Here is a 26,405-nt window from a genome sequence, read left to right as displayed (position 1 = left end):
CCTTCTTCAGGACTCCTGAAGAAGGGCTTATGTCCGAAACGTCGATTCTCCTGTTCCCTGGGTGCTGCCTGACCTGCTGCGCTTTTCCAGCAACACATTTTCAGCGAGGATTCTCTAAAGGTAAACATGCAAGTTGAATCTGTGATTAAGAAAGCGAATGCAATGTTGTCATTTATCTCAAGAGGGTTGGAATATAAAAGCAGCGATGTGCTACTGAGACTTTATAAAGCTCTGGTTAGGCCCCATTTGGAGTACGGTGTCCAGTGTTGGGCCCTACACCTCAGGAGGGACATACTGGCACTGGAGCATGTCCAGCGGAGATTCACATGGATGATCCCTGGAATGGTAGGTCTAACATACGAGGAATGGCTGGGGATCCTGGGATTGTACTCATTGGAGTTTAGAAGGTTAAGGGGAGATCTTTTAGAAACTTACAAGATAATAAATGGCTTGAAAAGGGTGGACGCTAAGAAATTGTTTCCATTAGGTGAGGAGACTAGGACCCATGGGCACAGCCTTAGAATTAGAGGGGGTAAATTCAGAACAGAAATGCGGAGACATTTCTTCAGCTAGAGAGTGGTGGGCCTGTGGAATTCATTGCCGTGGAGTGCAGTGGAGGCCGAGATGCTAAACATCTTCAAGGCAGAGATGGATAAATTCTAGATGTCCCAAGGAATTAAGGGCTACGGGGAGAATGCGGGTAAGTAGAGTTGAAATGCCCATCAGCCATGATTAAATGGCGGAGTGGACTCGATGGGCCGAATGGCCTTATTTCCACTCCTATGTCTTATGGTCTTATTTGTAGCTGGTGTCCAACATGAAGATCCTTTGGAGTAAGTGGCGAATTAAATCATTAGGAACCTACTCTGACTTCCAGGTCATGAAGTCTAGGCATCTTGTTTTATTTGTGGGGTGTGGTAGGATCGGACATTGCACATTTAAAGGGTGACATGTGGAATTAATAAGCTCCTTAACAAGCAATAATCCCCCTTATAGCATCTCACTGCTGCCTAGCAAGAATCTCGCCTTGAACTTAGTTAAAAGAGACAGTGAGTTGTTCCTGGCCCCAAGGTAGGACTCGCTGGACTTCTCACGTGATTCTGCTACGGTTCTTGCAATAACCCATGTCATTCAGTCCCCTACAAGATTTTGTCCTTTAAAACATGCAATTGGATACGACATGAGTCTGACATCACTACGCAATTCCACTCCAGGACAGATGTCCTCCTATTTTAAGGACTGCAATTTCCCCTCCTACATGATCATAAATGCCCTCCAACGCATCTCATCCACATTCCATACCTCCACCCTTGAACCCCAACCCTCCAACTGCAACAAGGATAGGACCCCTTGTCTTCATCTTACACCAAAGTTATCTCCGGATATCGCACATTATCCTCTGCCATTTTCATCACCTACAATCAGATCCCACCACCAGGGATATATTTCCCTCCTCCCCCCTATCTGCATTCCGCAGAGATGATTTCTTCTGTGACTCCCTCATTAGGTCCACACCCCCAACTAATCCACCCTCCACTCCTGGCACCTTCCTTTGTCACCACATCCACACCTCCCTCTTCATCTTCTTCCAAGGCCCCAAAGGTTCCTTTCACATCCAGCAGAGATTATCCTGCACATACAAACACCTCATCTACTGTGTCTATTGCTCTCGATGTGGTCTCCTCTACGTCAACTCTCCTACTCCTCGGATGCTGCCTGACCGGCTGTGCTTTTCCAGTGCCACACATTTCGACGCTGATCTCCAGCATCTACAGTCCTCACTTTCTCTCAATCATTATTATTAGCAAAAGCAAAACAGATTATATCTAAAAGCATGGTACTCAAATGAATAAAATTTACTTACTCATAATGTTCTATTTCCTCTTTTATTCGTTCATAAATCACATTACTCACTTGACATCAATTGCCACTATCCATTTTAAGCAGTTCCTAGCAAATATTCACATATTTCAAGAGAACATAAAAGAGCAAATATAGGATGAGCACTAAGCACTAAGAATAAAAGGTTGGTAATCGTGAAGCAATCAGAATAGATCCCTATCAGGCTGCATTCCTCTTCTAAATTATTAAGTAATATACATCCTATTATTCAATAATTGTCATTAAAACAATTATCTGCTTTCAAACAGAAAATAGTCTGGTAATATTTCAGTCGTGTATATGAATAGCTACCATTGAGCATAGTCCAACCACAAGTGACCTTCATTCCAAAGAAACAGCAATTCTTAAATGCGCTACTACTACTACAGGCGCATAGGGTTCAAATTCCAAAATGTGAATATAACAACCTCGTAAAAAAAACACTTCTGGGCTCACAAGACTGGTCAACATTGTAAGCAGATTTTTAAAGATTTGCTTTTGGGATACGCACGATACTAGTAAGGCTGCATTTATTATTCATTCCTCATTGCCTCATGAAGGCAGCAGTACATTTCATATCTGCAGTAATAAAGTCCAAATACTGAGGCTACTTCTGCAATGGTGTTAGCTGAAGAATTTCTTGACATTAACCATGCAATAAAATATAGTTAGGTAAGGAGGAGAATTTGAGGGATTAATACTACAACATTGGTGATCTCCACAAACAGGGATGGTTATGAAGGTGTAGAAGTGCACTGTACCTTTAAGAGAGTTAAAACCAACAGAACTACCTGACAGTACCAAGTGTCCTGAAAAAAGATATAACGTAACCTTTGGGTCCAACAGTTAGTATAGCTGGTTGCCTAGAGACAAAAAGCAGATTCGAATTAGGCCAATCAGTTTAAATTATATCCCGAAATATTCCAAACTCCAATCAAGTTTGAATTTAGTATACTGACAATCTTAAAATCCAATGGCACAGTCCGATGCTTTGGGGGTATAAGACCAGGGAAAATTGAACATTTGGGGGAGAACTGCCAAGTCTACGACATCTACAAACTGCCCAGAGAATAGCTCTCTTAAAGGTATCTTTATCGATCAGTAACCTGTGAAGCAGAATCCTCAACAAGAAGAAAAGAAGACAGGAATACAGAGAAGAACCGAAAGCTGTCTGGTTTTGAGATAAGACATTTGGTTTTGTAAATCTTAATTGATAGTTTTATCGGACTAGTATTATAGAAGAGAAGGTAAAAGGTAGGTTAGAGGAAGGAGTTGTAAATAGTTGTTAGTTAATTATTCCCTGTTATACTTTAAGAAATAAAGTTGTTGATTTTTACTTTAAATAGTTCTTGGCCTCTCGAATTTTCACAGATTACTGCATGGAATAATTCTTTTCTGTGTTGCTGCTTTAAATTAAGCAGGTCGTAACAGGCTGCTGTTAATGATCAATTAATCATTTCACCTATACTTGCCCCACTAAATTGATTTCTTCCCATCTCAACTCTGTTTGTTCTAACCTTATCTGGTCTCTTCCTATTTAAAAGACGCAACTCTTCTGAATTCCGTTAAAAATCACACAACATCAGGTTATAGTCCAACAGATTTAATTGGAAGCACACTAGCTTTCGGAGCGCTGCTCCTTCATCAGGTGATTGTGGAAGACACAATTGTAAGGCACAGAATTTATAGCAAAAATTTACAGTGTGATGAAACTGAAATTATATGTTGAAAAATACCGTCTGTTGAGTCTTTCATCTGTTCGAATACCATGATAGTTTCACTTCTTTCATATGTAAATCACATATTGCATTCTAAGGTTGCATTCTCAGGTTAGCTGTAACAATTCATGTTAGCTCGACAATATGTTGAAGGTGTTAGCCCCCTGTTTTCTCTGTCTATGCCATGATGTTTAGATTGATTCTAATCTAAAAAGTGAGATAACAGAGTTTCACATGAATTCATGCAGTTTTTGAGCTCAGAGTTTCACATGAAGCCATGCAGTTTTTGAGCAAAGTACAATGTAACTCTGCAAGTACAAATTCACCCCACAAAATATATGTGTTCATGTGGACCTTTGTGTCTGTCTGGGTTGGGGGTTGTGAGTGTGAGAGAGAGCGTATGTGTGTGTGTAGTGAGTGTAGAGTGTCTTAAGTCTGTGAGGGGGTGCATGCGTGAGTGTGGGAGTGTGTCTGAATTCCTACACTATTGTGTGATCACACTGAGATTGTAGGGAGCGGTAAATCTGTCCTTACACTGCTGAACAACAATCTTTTATTATGTATTCAGTTTATTAGTGGCTAGGACAGGGCATCCTTTGAAGCTTACTGGTTCAGTCCTAGTTCCAAGTATGTCATTATCTCAGCAATTATCACTTGATGTTTACCATTCATAATAAAGGATTTACCTGCTATTCTATATCAACCAGTTATACAGTTGCCAGTGTTCAGGGCCTAGCCATCTTCTTCTCACTATGGACATCTAATCCCTCCACAGTGTAATCCCTATCAAATTAAAAGGCACTGCTTCAGGAAGTGATACATGTCCTAGATATGCTTTTTTTAAAACATTTTTCATTAATAGAGCTGTATAATTCAATCCAGCAATTGACAACTCCAATTTTCCATTTCGCAAAAATCATACTCTTGCACCTACTCGGTATATAAGTTGATACGCTCTATGCAGCCATGATATGCTGTACTTTCATTATAATAATTCTTCATTCCATAATTGCATGTTTTCCTGGCTTCTCTGTCATATCTGTTCTTATGATGCATTTCCCTCTAGCATGATCTCCCTTGACTATGTGTATTTGATATGCCAAGCTTCTGCTCTCAACCTTTTCTCCACCTCCTAGAACAACAATAATGTTCTCCTTGTCCTCATCATCTAGTCCACAGTATCCAGCTTCAATGTACAATCATCTGTCATTTCCATTCCTCGGCACAATGCCACCATGAAGTATGCCTTCCTCTCCCCTTTCAAAATTCTAAAGAGTAAGTCTATCCAGGAAACGTGATGTCCTCTTCAATTGCTTACTATATCCTTTCACCTTCCCAAGTCATATTCCCATCCAAGGACAGAAGCTCTTGCCGATTCAAGTAGCTCCTCAATTCTTAATATTTAAAATCTAAAACAAACCTTCCAGGTTAAACAATGATCTATTTATATTTATTACAATTTAGTGTTTACTGTTCACAGTGGGGTCACTCATATGATGGGAAAACAAAATCCAGCTTGAATAATTATGTTGTGGAACACTTCCATTCTGCCTATAAGTGTAAGTTGAAACTTTATTGCTGGAACAGCACAGCAGGTCAGGCAGCATCCAGGGAACAGGAGATTCGACGTTTCGGGCACAGGCCCTTCTTCAGGAAAAGAAGGGCCTGTGCCCGAAACGTCGAATCTCCTGTTCCCTGGATGCTGCCTGACCTGCTGTGCTGTTCCAGCAATAAAGTTTCAACTTTGATCCCCAGCATCTGCAGACCTCACTTTCGCCTATAAGTGTAACACAAGTTTATGATTACTTGTCATTTCAATAGTCCATCCCATTCCTACACTCTGTCTTCACCTTCCGACCTTTCAATAGACATATTGCAGCTTCAGGAATCAACATTGAGCTCAACAATTTCAAATCAGTTGTTGGTAACAATTCCATTATTTCTACTTACTTCTCTTCTATCCTGTCCCCGATGATGAAATCTTGCCTGCCTTCCAGCCTGTTGCAGATCTTCCCTTTGGTTCCCTCCTCTCTGTTCCCAACACTCTCACCCAACCACAACCACCATGGAGCATATTCTCCATTCTTTTTGTTTAAACCTGTTACATGTCCAACTTTCTCCAGTTCTGATTATTCACCTGGTAAGTTAATTTTCTTCTGGTGCCAACAGATACAGACATGCTGAGTATTTCCAGCACTTCCTTTTTTCTTTCAGATATCGAGCATCTACAGTATTTTACTTTTGTACATTATCACTCTTGTCCATCTTGGTGATGAAATTTGCAGAGAATCAAGATGAAGTCCAATAATTTAGCAAACTTCAAACAGTATATTATATTATTTCAGGGCTTCTGTGGCACAGTGATAGTGTCCCTGCACCTGAGACCAATAGCTGAGGTTCAAGTCCTACCTGCTTTAGAGATGTGTCATGACACATCTGGACAGGTTGATTAAAAATATAAGTGACTTTGTGGTGCAGTAGTAGTGTCCCTATTGCTGGGACAAGATGGCCAGGTTCAAGTTCCACTTGCTCCAATGTGTAATAACATATCTGAACAGGCTGAATGCACTTAAACAGCAACTAATGAACCATTAGATACTACCAGCAAAACTAACGTCATTTACAAGATACCATGCAAGAACTGTAAAAAACACTACATCAGACAAGCTAGCAGGAAACTTGCCACCAGGATAAACACATCGATTTAGATCCTATCTACCTTCCCTTGAAAAGAAAAAATGACATCATTCACCTTAAGAAACCAAGACAACCATGGTTAACAAAGGAACTCAGGAAATGTATCACAGTGGCCAGCAGCAGTGGGAAATCAGAAAATTGGGAAGACAACAAAAACAAACAGATGGTAACAAAGAGATAAATAAGGAAGGAGAGGATCAAATATGAAGGTAAGCTGGCCAGTAATATTAGCAATGATAGTAAAAATACATAAGAAATAAACGAGAAGCAAAAGTAGAGATTGGGCAGCTCCAAATTGATACAGCAAGGCTAGTGATGGGAGATAAGGAAATAGCTGAAGAACTTAATAAATACTTTGTGTCAGTCTTCATAGTGGAAGACATGAGTAATATCCCAACAATTAAGAAGAGTCAAGGGGTAGAGTTGAGTATGGTGGCCATTACAAAGGAGAAAGTACTTGAAAAGCTAAAAGGTTTAAAAATTGATAAATCTCCTTGCCCAAATGGGCTACATCCTAGAGTTCTGAGGGAGGTGGCTGAAGAAATAGCGGAGGCGTTGGTTGTAATCTTTCAAAATTCACTGGAATCAGGGAAAGTCCCAGATATGTGTCCTAGATAAGTATGTACCTGTCAGGCAGGGAGGAAGATATAGAACGTGTGAGCCATGGTTTACTAAGGAAGTGGAATCCCTGGTCATAAGGAAGGCTTATGTTAGGACAAAATGTGAAAACTCAGGGCGCTTGAGGGTTACAAGGAAGTCAGGAAAGACCTAAAAAGAGAGCTCAGAAGAGCCAGGAGGGGACATGAGAAGTTGTTGGTGGCTAGGATCAGGGTTAACCCTAAGGCTTTCCATAGGTAAGTCAGGAATAAAAGAATTATGAGACTTGAATTAGGGCAATCAAGGATAATAGTGGAAAGTTGTGTGTGGAGTCAGAGGATATGGGGGAAGCACTAAATAAATATTTTTCGACAGTGTTCACTATAGAAAATGAAAATGTTGGCGAGGAAGATCAGGGACAGTCAGCACGGTTTTGTGAAGGGTAGGTCATGCCTAACGAATCTTATTGAGTTTTTTGACAAAGTGACCAAACAGGTAGATGAGAGTAAACCGGTTGATGTGGTGTATATGGATTTCAGCAAGGCGTTCGATAAGGTTCCCCACAGTAGGCTATTATACAAAATGTGTTTTTATATCTGTATGTTTGTGCATGTCTGCCTGTGTTTATAACTGTATGTGTGTGCATGTCTGCATGTTTATATCTGTATGTATGTGTGTCTGCAAGTGTTTATTTCTGTATATGTGTGTCTGGACAAGTTTGTGGGCGGCACGGTGGCACAGTGGTTAGCACTGCTGCCTCGCAGCGCCAGAGACCCGGGTTCAATTCCCGACTCAGGCGACTGACTGTGTGGAGTTTGCACGTTCTCCCCGTGTCTGCGTGGGTTTCCTCCGGGTGCTCCGGTTTCCTCCCACAGTCCAAAGATGTGCAGGGTCAGGTGAATTGGCCATACTAAATTGCCCGTAGTGTTAGATAAGGGGTAAATGTCGGAGTATGGGCGGGTTTCGCTTCGGCGGGTCGGTGTGGACTTGTTGGGCCGAAGGGCCTGTTTCCACACTGTAATCTAATCTAATCTAAAAAAAAAGTGTGAGGTGATACACTTTGGCCGGAGTAATTGGAATGCAAAGCACTAGGCTAATGGTAGGATTCTTGGGAGTGTAGATGAGCAGAGAGATCTCGGTGTCCATGTATACAGATCCCTGAAATTTGCCACCCAGATTGACAGGGTTGTTAAGAAGGTTTTGGCCTTTATTAATAAAGGGATTGAGTTCCGGAACCAGGAGGTTATGTTGCAGCTGTACAAAGCTCTGGTACGGCCACACTTGGAGTATTGTTTACAGTTCTGGTCACCGCATTATAAGAAGGATGTGGAAGCTTTGGAACGGGTGCAGAGGAAATTTACTAGGATGTTGCCTGGTATGGAAGGAATGTCTTACGAGGAAAGGCTGAGGGCCTTGAGGCTGTTCTTGTTAGAGAGAAGAAGGTTGAGAGGTGACTTAACAGAGACATACAAGATAATCAGAAGGTTAGATAGGGTGGACAGGGAGAGCCTTTTTCCAAGTATGGGGACAGCAAACACGAGGGGACACAACTTTAAAGTGAGGGGAGATAAGTATAAGACAGATGTCTGAGGTAGTTTCTTTACTCAGAAAGTAGTAAGGGTATGGAATGCTTTGCCTGCATCGGTAGTAGATTTGCCAAATTTAAGTGCATTTAAGTCGTCATTGGACAGGCAAATGGGCATACATGGAATAGTGTAGGTGGGATGGGCTTCAGATTAGTATGACAGGGCGGCGCAACATCGAGGGCCGAAGGGCCTGTACTGCGCTGTAATGTCCTATGTTCTATGATTGGAAAATCGCTGTTGTAACCCCCTAGTTCAAGAAAGGATCAAGACAGAAGATGAAAAATTATAAGCCAATCAACCTAACCTCGCTTGTAGGTAAGACTTCTAGAATCCATTGTTACGGACGAGATTTCTAAATGCTTGGAAGTGCAGGGTTGAAATGGAACAAGTCAGCATGGATTTAGTAAGGGGAGGTCGTGCCTGACAAACCTGTTAGAATTCTTTGAAGAGGTAACAGTAGGTTAGACTAGGGAAACCCAGTGGATGTTATCTACCTAGACTTCCAAAAGGCCCTTGATAAGATGCTTCATGGGAGGCTGCTGAGTAAAGTGAGGGCCCATGGTGTTCAAGGTGAGCTACTGGCATGGATTGAGAACTAGCTGCCTGACAGAAGGCAGAGAGCTGGGATAAAATGTTCTTTTTTGGAATGGCAGCTGGTGACAAGTGGTGTCCCGCCGGGTTCAGTGTTGGGACCGCAGCTGTTCACTTTATATATAAATGATCTGGACGAAGAGACTGGGGCATTCTGGCGAAGTTCACTGCTGATATTAAGTTAGGCAGACAGGCAGGTGATTCTGAGGAGGTTGGGAGGCTACAGAAAGATTTAGGCAGTTTAGGAGAATGGTCCAGAAAATGGCTGATGAAATTCAATGTGAGCAAATCTGAGGTCTTGAACTTTGGGAAAAAGAACACAGGCATGGACTATTTAATAAACAGTGAGAAAATTCATAAAGCCAAAGTACAAAGGGATCTGGGAGTGTCAGTACAGGATTCTCTAAGGGTTGACTTGCAGGTTGAGTCTGTGGTTAAGAAACCAAATGTAATGTTGTCATTTACCTCAAGAGAGTTGGAATGTAAAAGCAGTGACGTGATACTGAGACTTTATAAAGCTCTGGTTAGGCCCTATTTAGAATACTGTGTCTAGGTTTGGGCCCCATACCTCAGGAAGGACATACTGGCACTGGAGAGTGTCCAGCGGAGATTCACACGGATGATCCCTGGAATGGTAGGTCTAACATACGATGAATGGCTGAGGATCCTGGGATTGTATTCATTAGAGTTTAGAAGGTTGAGGGGAGATCTAACAGAAACTTACAAGATAATGCATGGCTTAGAAAGGGTGGATGCTGGGAAATTGTTTCCATCAAGCTGGGATACTAGGACTTGTGGACACAGCCTTAGATTTAGATGGGGTCAATTTAGAACGGAAATGAGGAGACATTTCTTCAGCCTGAGAGTGGTGGGCCTGTGGAATTCATTGCCACAGAGTACAGTGGAGACCGGGACGTTAAATGTCTTCAAGGCAGAGATTGATAAATTCTTAATCTCGCAAGGAATTAAGGGATACAGGGAGAGTGCAGGTAAGTGGCATTGAAATGCCCATTAGCCATGATTGAATGGCAGAATGGACTCGATGGGCTGAATAGCCTTACTTCCACTCCTATTTCTTATAGTCTTGTGGTCTAATGGTATACATATCTTTATTCATATCAATGGCAATACTTCATCATCACTCTGTCAATGTAGGCTGTGAAAGGATAAGCCCTGCAGCAAAGATACAGTTGATACCTTTGTGATTCCATTGGGATTAGACAGGCCATTATATTTTTCCATTAGTGCTGTTAGTACATTTATGTGTGAATACACGAGTGCTAAAATGTTTAATAAATAAATAATTGACCAGATATTTTGTGAACTGTCACTCTTTCACTGTTATCTGATATTCAAAAGCCAAATAAACAAGCTAGTTTATTCTTCTCATGTCTGTTGGTATCTGAAATGTCTCCAACACTCCAACTCCTATCCATGTCACTAGTTATGGAACTGGTATTAGGAGTGGGTGAAGGGGAGTGATTTGGCTCCCCTCCATTCATGGTTGGCCATAACAAATGTTTATAATTGTTTTCCAACATGTGGCTATCCCTCTCACTCATAAAAATATAGTTTACCCACTGTAGCAGTAAGAGGCCAATTACAAGGTCGTCTTGAATGAAAGACAGAGCAATTTTATCATGTGCTGACTCTGAGAAAAAAATAATAACAATGCAATGTTAAGCAAACAGGTACCAGTTAAAAAGGGATAGTATCAGTACAAAAGGAAGATGAAAGAATATGCAGTTTACAGAACTTGGGATGTTGGGAGGGATAAGGTTTTAACCTGAGACTTCAGATGTTTAATTGGTGTCCTGAAACATCAGCATTGGCAAATATTTCAGTTATCTTTGGTATTCTTGGTTAACTAACCTTTTAGCTTGAGGCCCCATCTTGGCCTCTTCTGCCACTTCTAAATGGTTCAACACCAAGTTTCCACTGCTATTGTCAGGTTTACTGGACTAAAATACTCATTTCTCAATTTCGTCAAGCAGTCAGAAATGTTATACATATTTATCACTAAAGACTTGTTAGCATGCTCAAAGTTATCATCAGTTTTCATTAATATTAATATTCTACTGCGAAAGTGTAAACATTCTGAGCATCCAGTGGAAACTGGAGTATCCGGTGGAAACCCATGCAGACAAGGGAGAACATGCAAACTCCACCCAGACAGTCGTTCAAGGATGGAATCAAAACCAGCTCACTGGCGCTGCACTGCTCGAATCTAAGTTGAAAACTTGACTCAACATCGTGGCTTACTGTGCTGTGAAAGATGTTATTTTTCAGTTTGGAGACTTAAAAATGGGGCACATCTACGTTTGCGGGGAGAAGTAAAAGAATCAGATCACACTGTGCAAAGGTGAGCAGTGGAGTTTTTCCAAGTGACCTGTTCAATATTTATCCCTCAACTAATATCACTACAATAGATTATTAGCTCATTATCACATCTGTATTTTGTGGACCATTGCTGTAGGCTAATTTGTTACTCCTTTTCTATGTTACAACAGTGATTACAGATTACAACAGTTCCAAAGCATTTTGGCAGTCCTTGAGTTCTTTGTGAAGGTGGGGTTTCAAAATGATGCACATGTTGGGCAAATGATAGTAGAGTCTGGGGTGGGCCATTTAAACGTCAATGATAATGATATGATATTTCCCAGAACATGTCCAACCAGAACTGGCAATCCTATTAAAAGACCCAATTATTGAAAACAGCAGTTATGATCCACATTATCCAAATTTTAAATGGGCTCTATGCCATTTTATGAAAATGTACAAAAGTTACAAGTTTACAAGCTGTATAAACACAAAGTCTTCTGGCTTGCAAGTTGTACAATACTATCGTGTGAGAGAATCAAACTTATAATATTATAGTTTTTCATCACCCCTCATATTTAGTTGTTGCTCTTTCACTATGAGTACACAATTGCAGCTAATTTGTACTATAAAGTTGTGTCATGAAACTTTTCCAGCAGTATTTTAAAATACAGTATTTTTGAAGTGGAGTCTCTGGTATAATGTAGATAATGTAATAATTAATTGTACATAACAATCTCCTACAAACAGCGATTGGATAATAATGAATTAATCTTCTTGTTTATCTTGATTTTTGGAGATGTATTTGCCAGAACATCAGGAATAACTCTCTATCTTTTGAAATAGTGCCATGAAATATTTTATGCCTACTGAAGAGACCAAATGGAGCCTCAGATTAATATGTCAATTGAAAGTCTCCCTCAGTGACTGTACAGAAGAATAAACTTACAATTTTGTAGTCACGTCTGTGAAGTGAAACCACAAACTTCAATGAGGAAACCACAAACTTCAACGAAAGTGTGCTGCCATGTTTGAATTGCACAACAGACCAGATTCAGATGAAAGGAGAGTTCAGAAGTGATTGTAGAAATGGACAAAGTTAAGAGAATGAGGGGAAGGGCTATGAAGAGATCTAAACATAAGGAAAATATTTTTACACATGGAGGCACTGGAGCCAATGCAATGAAATACCAATGTAAGAATAATGTTAAGACAGACAGGTTTTCTAACCCTCCACTCAAGTTGATAAGTTGCGTCAAGCAGTGTTTTGTGATGAATCATTAATTTGTTTTAAAGTCTGGTTTAGATGTACAATAATGTTTGATCACTTCATTTCAGGAAGATATTTTCACACAGCAACTTTAGTAATCAAGTGTCTATGAACTGAAGATGATTCATTGATAACTCTTACCTTTTGCACTTGGACAATCTCATGATCACATTCTCCTAATAATAACACAGTTCACCAATAAGATAACAACTAAATAAGGTCTTTACATTAAAAGGATACAGGCTTCTTCTGTATAAGGAACTGTGCTGGTAGTTCCTCCTACCACATAACTGTAAAAGGAAACTTCCAGTGTGTAGCAGTAGGAGGTGTCATCCAGAAGACCACCAAGGAAGCGACGTCCTGTGCCTGCCTTCACTGCATCTCGGTTAAAGCAAGTACTGGACTAAAAATGAAACATGTGAAAATTAAAAACTTAAAACAAGACAATAAAAATAATTTTATCGCCACAACAGTTGTTTTGTGGAGCACTACACTGCCAGAAACATTCACATTGTTGTGAAATCAATGGCAATTGAATCATATTGTCTTGTAACAAAAATATCCCTGTTGCAGGATTCCTTTACTATTACTTTTAAATGATAGAATTTGAAGACATTGTAGGTGTCTAAATTTGACAGCCCCTCAAACAAGCTGCAGGGATTGCAGTCTGTGATTAAAGTATCCCCGTTGACTGCAATGCAGGCAGCATGTCAGCTCTATACTTTCTGTTTTTTAAACTATTTCGGTGTCCAGCCAGTACTGCCTGTGTTGTTCATTGAAGGATCCTGAGCAGGGGTGGGGGGAAATATTGTGAGTGCTAATAGCTTCCTTGCATTTCTTAAAGAGAGGTGCATTGGATTGGAACAGGTGCTGGCAGTCGTTTAGAAAATTAAGCTGATCTGGGAACCATTAGATAATGGAACAAAGTAAGAACACACAGAATTCAAGGGGGGGGGGGGGTCTTGGTGGAAAAGTTGGTAAGTAGTAGAGATGTTGAGTAACACTGAGAAGCTTCTGGCATTATCAGGTGTGAAGTCCTGAGGGCTTCCTGCAAGACATTCAGTGACCTCACGAGTAGTCAAGTTCATTGAATGCATCTTCAAATGCTGTATCCCTCCAATTGCATGCTGGCCTCACACACTGCTCAATTCGCCACCCATTTAAAACTTACCTACTAACAATCTCTGACAATCAGGACTCATGTTATTCATTTGCTGCACTGTTTCCTCACACATTGAATACTGCTGTAAGTCTTACACCCATGTTTTACAGCTTATAAATGCTCAACAATGACAGGTAAATATTCAACTTTAGCAGAGGTGCAAACAGATCAGACCAAATAAATGACAAACCTTTTTCGTAATTTCAGGATAAGATTAGATTCCCTACAGTTTGGAAACAGGCCCTTCGGGGGCTGTGTTCAAAGAAGATTGAATTTAAATCATAAACATTAGATTACATTGTTGTTTGGTTTTGCTAAGCTGAAGATACAGTATTAATAATACATTGTTAATTTTTGTCTGAGCTATAAACCTTGTTATCTGATATTTGTTATTCTAAAAGTTTGGTTAGGAATTATTGGGGTAATTTTGAGGATCATTGAATATTTTAATTTTACTGTGTTATGAATACAGGGATAGGGATGCTGATTTGATGTGGCTTGCTGTGCCATGTCTTAACAAGAGTTAATAAGTTAACACTCTTAACAGTTCACAGAACTGTTTGAGTTCTGAAGAAGAATCATATCAGACTTGAAACATTAGCTCTGTTTCTCTCTCCATAGATGCTGCCAGACTTGCTACATTTCCCCAGCATTTTCTGTTTTTACTTGAGGTTCCACATAAATTCTGCTGTAGAGAACTTGGATGAACACTTCAATGGGGCAGACTCCAGAGAAACAGTGATGGATATGTATGAAAAGATGCTTAATCCAATGGGAAACCTGCTAAAAAGCCTGCAGTCAATGAAGAAACATGAAGAGCCTAGTAATATCTTGGCAAAAGTCTTTGTGCAGAACCTGGAACTGATATTCTCACCTGGAAGTGGTGGCCAATCATGAGTACCCTTGCACTCCAATCCATAGAGGCATAGAGCCTGAGAGGTCTACAACACATGAAAAGGTTCAGCCCATTGAATTTGTGCTGGTCAAAAACATCCACCTAACTATTCTAATCCCATTTTCCAGCACTTGACCTACAGCCTTTTATGCCTTCACAATACAAGACTACACATAAATACTTCTTAAATGTTATGAAGGTTTTTGCCTCTACCACATTTGCAGGCAGTGAGTTCCAGATTCCCACCACCCTCTGGGTGAAAAATTATTCCTCACATTCCATCTAAACTTGCTACATCTTAAAGTCAATCTAGAGCCCGGTCATTGAACCCTCTACTAGGGGTAAAGTTTATTCCTAACACCTCTATGTCCGTCATAGTTTTGTACATCTCCCCCACCAACATCCCTACTCCTAGGGAAACAGTCCCAGTCTCTCTTTATAAGTAAATGCTCCAGCCTAGGCAACATCCTGGAAATTTTCCTCTGCATCCCTCCAGAGCAATCACATTCCTCCTATAATAATGTAGCATCTGATCAACGATATCTCTGCGTCTATTGCAACACAAGTCGAAGAATACACATGTCTGGGAACTGCAGTAGAATCTCAGACTAAGGTTATGAGAAGTCAGCTTGCATCCACACAATATCAGACTTCAAACAAAATGGTTGTGAATTACAGAATGTGAAGGGAATTGGAGAGTCTCACAGCAGTCCAACAAACTGTCCCCTAACATACTTCAAGATTGTTGAGGCATGTTCTGGGGGCAAGTCAGGTTTCTGTGGAGCTGTCCTCCATTTATTCTCCCACACCTTCCATTCAGCCAGCCAGCTCATCCCAGCCATGCTGAGATGATGCTGTTCATAGTTGGGGTACAATTGTGCCAGCAATAGATGACAGATTCCATGAGGACATGCTTCTTGAAGCACAGATCCTCCTTACATTGCTCCTCATTGAAATTAATATTCAACCTATTATATACAGTAGTTGATTCCTTAAAGTAGCACTTGTGAGCAGTTGGGCAGAACTTGGAGTCCTCACATTTGGTGAACACATATTTAATGCTGATTGGTGGGCATATCCAAATGACAAGTACTCCAGATCCGAATTTTACAGGGTCCATATATTTTGTATCTGCTTGAAAATATTGTCCAAAATATATATTTCTTGGAGTTGACAAGATTCATGAAAATGTTATATTTACTAAACAAGCAAAAGACAGAAAAGTTTGTGCATTGTCAGCTGACACAACAAATCTGTATGCTGGGTAGCTCAACTCACTTTCACCACCATTGCTTGTTATGTATGTGATCTGTATTACATATTGATTTAACTTCCATAGACTCAAAATAGGTGTTCCACATCTCATCTGTGTCAATTTTCATTGAAACAGGACATGAAGATGAAATATTACTGTGCTATTGTGGAATATTTGTTCCAGTGAAACTTCCAGATACAAATAATAGATGACAAAAGTATTTAATCTATAACTCTGTCTTTTGTTGTGCTTTGATTGTTTATATATCTCGCCATTTCTAGTTACCAACAGAAGATCCAAAAAGTTTGATAATTATTAACATCAACAATTGTTTGAAATAAAGCAGGAGAGGGAGGAGTTACCTATTGCTGGACTGTTAATTCAGGGCCTCAGTTAATGTTCTGGGGACACAGGTTCAAATTCCACAGCAGATGGTGGAATTTGAATTCAATAAAGGAAAATTGGAATAGCAAGTCAAATGATAAGCATGAACCTTTTGCCAATTATCAGGAAAAACCCATCTGATTCAAAAATGCCTTTTACAGAAGGAAACTGCCATCTTTACCTAGTCTGGTCTACATATGACTTCAGACCCACAGCAATGCAGTTGACTCTTGGCTGTCTGATGGGCAATAAATGTTAGCCTAACCAGTTTCACTTCATCCCATCAATGAATAAAAAAATGCTAAGTAAACAATTCTCCTGTACCAATATAAAATAAGGTTGACATTTTAGTGAACTGAACCAGAGCAGAGTTACGATATTACACAGTTATAGTTATTATGATCCGAGCAACTATTTTGATTAACATTTTATATTCATTCTATCCATCGTTTCTCAATAATTGCTAGTTTTTTGGTAATATTGTGACATATTCAATTGCAAGAAAATTTTATGCTCTAACCCAGGGGTGGGGAACCTGTGGCCTTAAGGCTGCATGCGGCCTTCTAGGCCATTGTGTGTAGCCTTTTGAATGAATCCAAATTTTGCAGAACAAATCTTTTATTTTTTATTAATATGTTTTTCTCGTCCTTTATTATTTTTATTTTAATCTAAAAATGAATGAATTTAAAATACCAGAGAGTAAGAGAAATACAATGAAAGGTTCTCTGACTTTGAGAATCATGACATCACACTCAAATTAGCATTTCAATCTCACCTAGTTGATGTCTCCAAGGCTCCTAAAGAACTACAGATGAATTGATAGAGCTCTCAGAAGATGACATTTTAAAGTCCTTATTTGACGATAAGAAAGATCTGATTGAAATATGGAAAAATGCAATAGAATACCCATGCCTTCGGCAACACGCACGAAAAATGCTTTCTTGCTTTTCAACCACTTATTGCTGCTATTCTACATTCTCGTACTTAACCAAAATCAAGACGCCCTTAAGGTCACAAATGACGGATACCCATCTAGAGGATCAGCTAAAACTGCAGACACCCATGCTGCAACCAAATATTCAAATGCTTTCCTACAAAAAGCAGTCACAACAAAGTCATTAAAAGGTTAGTTAACTTTAGAATTAACATTTTTTTTCATTTTTTTAGTTAGTTAGTACAAAGTAGTTAGATTTTTACAAAATAATGTGAATTTCAAAGAATATATAATTGAAGTTTATTGGATGCAGCCTTATTAGATTACAACTAACATAATGCGTCCTTCCAACATGAAAAGGTTCCCCACCTCTACTCTAACCTAAAAGCAACATATAAATCCTGTCAATAATCGGATTATCAGAAGACATCGAAAGAAATTATGCAGATCAACTCAGTTTCTTTAATGTGATAAGACATTTCTATTAGAGTGAAAAATTGTATTAATCTAACCCAAAAAAATATTTAGTTTGTTACTTAAATAATAGCTATTTAGAAACTATGAGATAGAAATTCAAATGATGGCACAAAGTTATGATATCAGATTGAGTGGTGATTACATTAGTTACATAGATATTCAGTTTCAATGTAATCCACAGAACAGAACATGTTACATTTTAGTGGCCTATTTTGTGAAAGACGTTAAATGAATTTTCATCTCAAAAGATTTTGAATATGAAATACCAAACATGTCTTAAATCATACTCTTATAATCTGAATATTCAATTTTGTTTCAATATATAATTTCTGGAGGAAAATCTTTAAACTGTTTATTTCTTAGTTACACAAAATGAAAGTAAAACTTCTTCAAATTATATACCTGTGCTATAACTGATTACCATCATGTGACAAACCATTTTCACAGTTGTTGCCCAAATTATCTCCTGACAGCCACAGTTTTGAGTAAGTTATACTAGAAGGCATTTTCTCAAAAAATATTGCCCTCTTAGATTTTAAGCCTGACCACACATTTGGTTTGTTAAATTATGCTGGAGCTTTCCCTGAAAGTCAACCTAACCCAAGGGGATAATAACACAAAAAGTAAATACATTTGTTATCTAGCAACTGTTGAAATTCATTTTAAGTAAAAGGGGTATCATGAATTTTATAACATTACTCAATGTGGTTTATTAGACTACAAGTGATATGTTATTTATGTCAGAAAACAACATTTTCAAAAAATATTCATAGTAGGCATCAAAGTCATGCTAGCTATAACAATGAGTGTGGCGGCACAGTAGCTCAGTGGTTACCACTGCTGCCTCACAGTGCCAGGGAAATGGGTTTGATTCCACCCTTGGTTGACGGTGTGGAGTTTGCAATTCTCCCTGTGTCTATGTGGGTTTCCTCCGGTGCTTTGGTTTCCTCTCTTAGTTCAAAGATGTATACGTTAGGTAGATTGACCATGCTAAATTGCCCATTGTGTCCAGGGTGGGTGGATTAGCCATGAGAAAAGTAGGGAGGGGGTGGGTCTGGGTGGGACGCTCTTTCGATGGTTGGTGTGGGCTGAATGGCCTGCTTCCATATTGTCAGGATTCTATGATTTCTATGAAAATTAACCTGTGAACATTTAAACACATAGACCAATAATTATTGGGCAGCAATTAAAACAGAAAATTCCAGTTGATTGAAAGATATGATGGAGAACTGCTTTAATGCTTCTTCAAGCATATTAGAGTGAAATCCAGATACATGGGGATCACAATAAGGGTTAGAATATTCTGAACTCATACAAGTCAAATACTTGAGCAGCTCAATGCTTGTCATGGTTGCATTATGATTAATCTAATCTCCATGACATCCTTATTCTTTTTAAGTTATTACAACATTGAACTGGACAATGCAATACGATATGAAAACCGACATACTTATTTTGAAAAAGAATTCTCTAAATAATTTCAAACAAGATAAGGTAATATTAATTTGGATACAGTGCTAGTAACAATTTACAATATAAAGCAGTCTTCAATATGTCTATTCTGTGATCCACAGTAAACTAACTGATGATATATCATGTTTTAAACTGGTCTTCTCAGTATGACACCTAGGTGCTTTTAACCTGATTGTTATTAGTCAAATAGCTATGTTGTGCATGCCTCCAACTAGGTGGCTGCACAGAGCACTTCTCTAACCCTGTGTCTGCACTTTGAAGTCCTCCAGCCATGTGACCGAATGCTGAATTCCCAGCCTGGTGGATGCACACTGCAATCCTCCAGTATTGTGACTGCATACTGCAATCCTCCAGCTCTTTGGGTGCATTCTGGATTCCTCCAGTACTGTGACTGTATACTGCAGTCCTTGAGTACTGCGGCTGCACACTGTACTCCTCCAGTACTTTGATTGCACACTACACTCCTCCAGCCCAGTTACTGGACTCAAAATGGTAACTCTGCTTTCTCACCACAAGTGCTGACAGATATGCTGAGTTTCTCCAGCAATATTTGTTTATTTCCAATCTCCAGCTTTCACAGTTCTTTGATTTATTACAGTTATACACAATGGCTCGCCACCAAAGGCAGCAAGCACATTTGGGAAATGGTAGGAGGCACTATCTCAGCAGCATTCTCCGTATGTTCAAGTATGAGTATTTAAATGCAAATGAGGAACTTTTCACTTTTAAAATATCCAATATTCAATTTGCATCATGTTAATATATAGGTCTTAGAAACAACTTAATCCCTGCAGAATGTTAGCAATCTACTCCTTGTTGGCACACTAATACTATTTGCTGTGTGCTGGCACAGCAGATAGAAATGATTTATACCAACTACCTACACATAAAATTCTGCACAAAAAAATCTGGAATTCTTTCCCAAACTGTTTCTGCATTTTTACCTCATGCCTGCCCTCTTTAAAGCAGACTTTAAGATATATTTTTTCAATTGAGTTTTTGGTCATTTATCCTATTATCTCCTTTCACGGATTGATATAAAATTTTGTTTGTTAAGCTATTTGTGAAGCACTTTAGGAGATTTTATCACATTGAAGCACTTTGTAAATTGTTGATGATATTGCCTGAAAGATCCAATGGTCATTACTGCATGAGGTCCTGGTAGAACTATGTAAGGCTCAGCTCTTATCACTCTGCCTTGGAAATTAGCCTGGGTCTGCACAACGAGTTCACACCAGAATAGGGAGGCTCAATATTCAGTGAATGGATCTTCATTGGATGTGTTAGGCTGAAATCAGGACTATTTCATATGTGGAGGGTGAATCAGACAACTTTAATTTCTACAAATTTCAAATTACTCGATTACTATTTTCTTGACATCTAACTTCTTTATCTAAAGAAAATACAGACTGGTATCAACATGCTTTTTCCTATGGTCCAGCATCTGTGTACAGGGCTTTTAATGTCACTGTCAACCTTGTGTTCAGTCAACAGGAAGTAGCTGGCTGTTGAGTGTAATATATAGATGAAGTTTCCCTTGCCTAAAGGCAAAATACTACACTTCAGTGATTTGTTCAATGTAACAGTGAACTTCAAATCTATCTGCATGGGCTTTTGCAAGAGCTTCAATTTGCATATTAAACAATCAATAGCACCCGCTAAAGTCTTGGTACCGGCCATTATTAATGAAAGCTGTCAAAATATTCTAGTAAGATATACAGAATTTTGCAAATATTCATTCAAGAGATAAAGATGAAATATAAATGTTCCTCTGGTCTTTTAGTAATGCATTTTACTCTAACTTTGTTGCAGGAAAGATATTTTACTTTTGGACACAATATAGTTCATTACTTTGAGTACAGCATAATTTTTAAGAAGATGATATTCTTGAATATGAAGCTAATTCTGAATCTAATAGCACCGGAACTCTCTGCCCTGCCTTCCAACCCCGATCCCATCTGCAAGATGTTAGGATAAAGGAACATGAGACTAGGGTATGAGAAGGATTTTCCTTTTCAGATTCAGGATTTTGCAGTCATGGTTACAATGAGCTCTTGGTGGCACTCAGTGCCTGATCAAGGGCCCTGAAATCAGGAAGGGCTGAGTCTACTGAGAGACACCAACTTGCCCTTGCTGAGCATTCTCCTAAACACACTAAACATTGGCTCTTACAGGCAATATCAACAACAATATACAAAGTGCTTAAATGTGGTAAATTGACCATTGGCTCAACATTTTTTGATTAGAAAATGGCTGCCTGAGTGAAGTCCTGTTTAAAACCCGGGTGTTTTTCAGGAAGGTCTAGAGACCATCAAAGGAGTCAAAGCCGCTTGCATATTGACCAGGAAGCAATTCCATGATTCTGTAAGGCCCACCCAGTGCCATTTATCTTATGGGCAAAACTGGATGCAGAATTCAGTAGAGTGGAAAGTGATGGAATCATCAAATCAATCCAGTTTGCAGAATGGCTAGCACCAGCCATACCAATTGTGAAGCCCAAAGGTTGGTTGTCCTTTGTGTGGATTTTAAATAAAGAGTAAACCGCTTTTTGCAGCTCAATAAATACCCAATCCCTCCCATAGAGGATTTATACAGAAAGCTGCAAGAGGGGCTTTTTGTCATGAAGCTGGATATGAGCCATCCGTACTTGCAATTGCAGTTCGATGAAGTTTCCCAGAAGCAGGCTACAATTAATACCTCATAAGGGTTTGTACCAATATATGACACTGCCATTTGGGGTATCGTCAGTCTGTGCAATTTTTCAGCGGACGATAGAGAACATTTTACAAGGTCTATCTCAGGTCACCATTTATCTAGACGATGTACTAATAACAGGTAAGACAAATAAGGAGCACTTAAAGAACTTGGGCATAGTCCTTAAATGTTTCTCCCAAGTGGACGAATGCCTTCAAAATGAAAACTTTGTGTTCTAGGCACCCCAAGTAACCTACTTGGGCTACAAGGTCAACAAGACCGGGTTACACCCATTGAAAGATTGAAGTAAGGACAACCAAAAGTGCCCCAACTCCCATGTCTGTACTAGAGTTTAGTCCTTTCCTTGGGCTTGTGAATTATTATGGAAAATTCATACATAACCTTGTCTCCATCCTGGCATCTTTGCATCAACTCTTAGGGTCAGCCTTGGAAACAGTTGTGTAGCAAAGCCATAGGTTTCAGGGAAGTGAAGAAACAGCTATCATCCTCTGACATGTTGGCACACTACGCTCCCAAGCAAGATCTGGTATTGACATGTGATGCCTCCCCATATGGCATTAATGTAGTACCAGCTCATAGGTGCCCCAATGGAGAGCAACATTCAAAGCATATGCTTCCAGGACTTTGGCTAATGCTGAGCGTAAATATGTCCAGATAGAAAAGGAAGATTTAGCAGTCATATTTGGAGTCAGGAAGTTCCACCAATATCTTTATGGATGTAGGTTTGTAATGCAGTCTGTTCTGATATAACACAATAGTTCCGTACCTGTGCGATCCCCGTTATAAGAAAATCGCGTAATGGCAGCACCATTTAAATCAGTGGGGCCAGAATTGCGTTATAGCCAATACAGGAAACAAAAGTACACATCGTACAAATAATGGTCCAAATTCTTCAATTGCCTTATAGCCTATTTGCATTGAAGAAACAAGTATTATGGCAGAACAGACTATAATAATGGACCACAAACCACTGCTAGGTCAACTTAAAGAGGACAAGGTAGTGCTGCCCTTAGGTTCAGACTGATTTCAGTCGTGAGTGCTAATATGAAGTGAATATAATTACAAGTTGGTGCACCATCCGGGAGGCCAAGTAGCAAATGTGGATGCATTGAGCTGCCTCCCGCTGACAGATACACCACTGGTGATACCACCACTGGAGAAGCCACTAATGGTTTTAAATTTTCTGGACACGCATCCAGTCACAGCTGACAATATCAGACTTTGGACACGGAAAGATTCGGTTCTGCCAAAACTGAAACAGCTGGTGGTCTTGAGTGAAACCAAAGGGCTGTCACAATCAGCATTGAAACCTTTTTGGACTTGGAGAGACCAGATCACAGTAGTGGATGGCATATTATTATGGGGAGCAAGAGTGGTTGGCCCAAGCAAAGGTTGCCATCAGATACTGGCTGAACTGCACTAGTATCATCCAGGGATTTCCAAAATGAAGATATTGGTGTGGGAAATTATGTCTGGCAGTCAGGATTGGATGCAGATGTTGCCATATATTTAGGACAATGCCCAGAGTATGAATAAGGACAAGAATTACTGCCAACAGCTCCCCCACATTCGAGAGAATGGCCAGTAAACACTGGGACTCGGTCACACATCAACTATGGAGGTGCTTTCATGAGCTCAATCTTCTAAGTCATTGTGCCACTTAAAGTGGCTGGATATGCACAGAGTTCATTCGCCAAATCTGGCATGACAACATAAAAACTGTGTACATCTTTTGCAATACACGGATTCCTGGAAGTATTGGTCACAGATAACAGCCACCGTTTACCAGCAGGGAATTTAAGTACTTCTGAAGTTGAATGGTATTTAACATTTAAGGACATCTCCATACCATCCATCATCCAATGATCTGGCAGAAAGTGCAGTCCAACTTTCAAGGCAGGTCTAAAGAAACTACAGCTTCACTAGATACTAAACTGCTCTAGTTCCTATTTAATTCTAGGACCACCCCTCACACAACTACAGAGATAGCTCCAGCACAGTTGCTAGTGGGGAGAAGACACTGCAGCACCTTAAATGTGATCTTTCCAGACCTGGGGGAGCCAGGTGGGGGGAACAGCATCAGAAATGCCAATGCCGGACTCAAGATTCTGGTCAGCGAGAGAGACAGTTGAAACAAAGCTTGATGCAGGAACCACAGGAATATCCCTGCGTGGGTAAGAAGCAGTCACATATAAACGACGAGAAAGTTTGGACTGCAGATGCTGGAGATCAGAGTCAAAATGTGTGGTGCTGGAAAAGCACAGCTGGTCAGGCAGCATCTGAGGACAGGAGAGTCGATCTTTCGAGGGTAAGCTCTTCATCAGGAACCTTCATCAGGAAGAGCTTATGCTCAAAACATTGACTCTCCTGTCCTCAAATGCTGTCTGACCGGCTGTGCATTTCTAGCACCACACTTTTTGATTCAGGTTGGTGTGAACAAACACATAGATCATATGAAAGCTGCAAACTCGCAGTGGTGTGTGACCAAAATGTGCCCAGTTCCTCAACAGCCTTTCCAACTATTCTGGAATCCGTGGGTTCGTCCTCCCCATCAAGTACTGAAGAGACCTTGGAATCTGAGATGGACAGAGCCAATGTTTCCACCTTGAAGTCTTTGCCACCTGAAGAAGAGAATGAATTTCTCCAAGATGCTCTGGGTGCAAGATGCAAGATACCATATGTTACACGCCTTCTGTATCAGAGGCAGAGTTGGAGGAACCTGACCTGGATGACTCAAGTTTCAGTACAATGGTAGATGCTTTATTACAGCCGGCGAGAGATTTCAAAATGTCCCCAAAATAGCCGTGTGTCTACTTGTGGTGACACTTCTCCACAAATCTCTGTCCTACACACAGAGACAGTATACCTTATAGGAATTAAACAAAAGGTTTATCAGTCACATGGCCGATTGTCATCACATAGTTTAAAGTAGGTAATTATTAATTTACAAAGCTTGATGAATGTCAATGTCCTGTGATAACGTATGAATGTATTACAGAAACTGATTATCATATTCTTCATGATTATGTGTTGCTGGGAAGAGATTAAGGCAGAGGGTTTTGCCTGCTGTAAATGGGGGATTCACATACCTATGCTAATATGGAGGGGAAATAAGACAATGGGAGCTGGAGGCAGTTTAACAGGGCTGGGGACATGGCTTTCAGTCTTGTCTGAAAAGGGCAAATCCCTCTGTCTCAGGCGACAGGGGGAATCCAGATGTGTGGTTCCGCTAGGCTCCATTTCTGAGATACAGTCAGCCTCCCCCCTACTGAGGTGTTCTGTCTGTACTATAAGAGGACAGGCTTTCAGTTGATACTGTGATAAGTCTTTTGGTAGTGGAATGTTTAACCCTTGAGTCCTCAATGTGTCCTGCTTGGATTGTTTTCCTTCTACTGACTGCAATTTGTGGCTTCAGTAAGAAAAACCTAATCTGAGGCTGTCTTCTAAGAAGTAATTCAGCTAGTGCTCTGCCAGTGAGTCTTGTTAGGATCAATAAACAAACATTCACAAGTTTGCGAATTACTGACATCTGATGTTTTTTTCAATTTGCATTGAACATTTGTTTCACAAGAGGCTGCTTAATAATTTGTCCTGTGTGCTCTGCTGCTCCCTTCAAAACAAAATGATATAGTGGAACTCCAGACTGTTTTACTCCATTCATAGTCAGCAAATTTGGAAGCTAATGAACAAAACCCAAGTCCATTGCCATACACAATTTCCTCTGGGAGCCTACAGGAAGCTAATAAAGTCAGCAAAATTCTAAAATTTTGCTTGTTGTTGTTTGATTCATCAGAACCCCCCAGAACATTAAACCATTGAAAGCCAATTGTGTGGTCTTAATGTCATACTTTGAAGCATACAAAGCCATAGCACATCTCAGCATTTTGCCTGCAGCTGAAGTGAGTGGTGGGTACATTGGATTCAATGTAGGCTTTAGAGGCTTATAATCAGTTTGATTGTGAAACTGAGACAAGTATTTATGGAACTTTCTTCCTTCAGAAATCAAAAACAATACTTTTCACTCTATCTAAGCAGAATGTCATTCATTGGGACTGAGGGTGCATGAGGCAAATGGCAATCAGTCTCTCCTCACCAGTATCCAATACCTGAGAGATCACAGAATATATGCGATATAGACAGGCATGATGTGTTACCTTAATTTTTTGGACACAATATACTGTTCAAGCACTGAACCACCTTCCAGACTACTTTTGAGCTGCACACAAATCTGTTCCATGATCCTCTTTTGAAATTTTTCAAAATTACAATAGACAGACAGCTTTTTCAAAACCAGATAAAATCTCCAATTTCCTCACTGAGAAAATGATTCCTTGTCCCAAAAGAATAGCTTTCTGCAATATCCAATGGCTCGGGATTGTGAACAGTAACCTACTGCTCAATCTTTCAAAAAACTCTGCCAGTGTGTCATACAGTTCTAGGGTTGTTTCAGA

The 26,405-nt window shown here is 39.8% G+C and overlaps 1 protein-coding gene across 1 annotated transcript in view; it reads right to left on the bottom strand.

Moving 5' to 3' along the window:
- agbl4 (AGBL carboxypeptidase 4) overlaps positions 1-26,405 on the bottom strand; it is an 862,393-nt gene that overhangs the window by 93,168 nt on the left and 742,820 nt on the right. Inside the window, exon 11 of the mRNA XM_043699224.1 lies at positions 12,900-13,062. Coding sequence (XP_043555159.1) covers positions 12,900-13,062 — 163 coding nt within the window. The remainder of the gene's footprint in view (positions 1-12,899; positions 13,063-26,405) is intronic.

This window comes from Chiloscyllium plagiosum, chromosome 11 (genome assembly GCF_004010195.1).
Source record: "Chiloscyllium plagiosum isolate BGI_BamShark_2017 chromosome 11, ASM401019v2, whole genome shotgun sequence".
NCBI classification, from domain to species: domain Eukaryota; kingdom Metazoa; phylum Chordata; class Chondrichthyes; order Orectolobiformes; family Hemiscylliidae; genus Chiloscyllium; species Chiloscyllium plagiosum.
The sequence above is the reverse complement of the archived record's forward strand: the minus strand, read 5'-3'. Positions and strand labels throughout refer to the sequence as shown.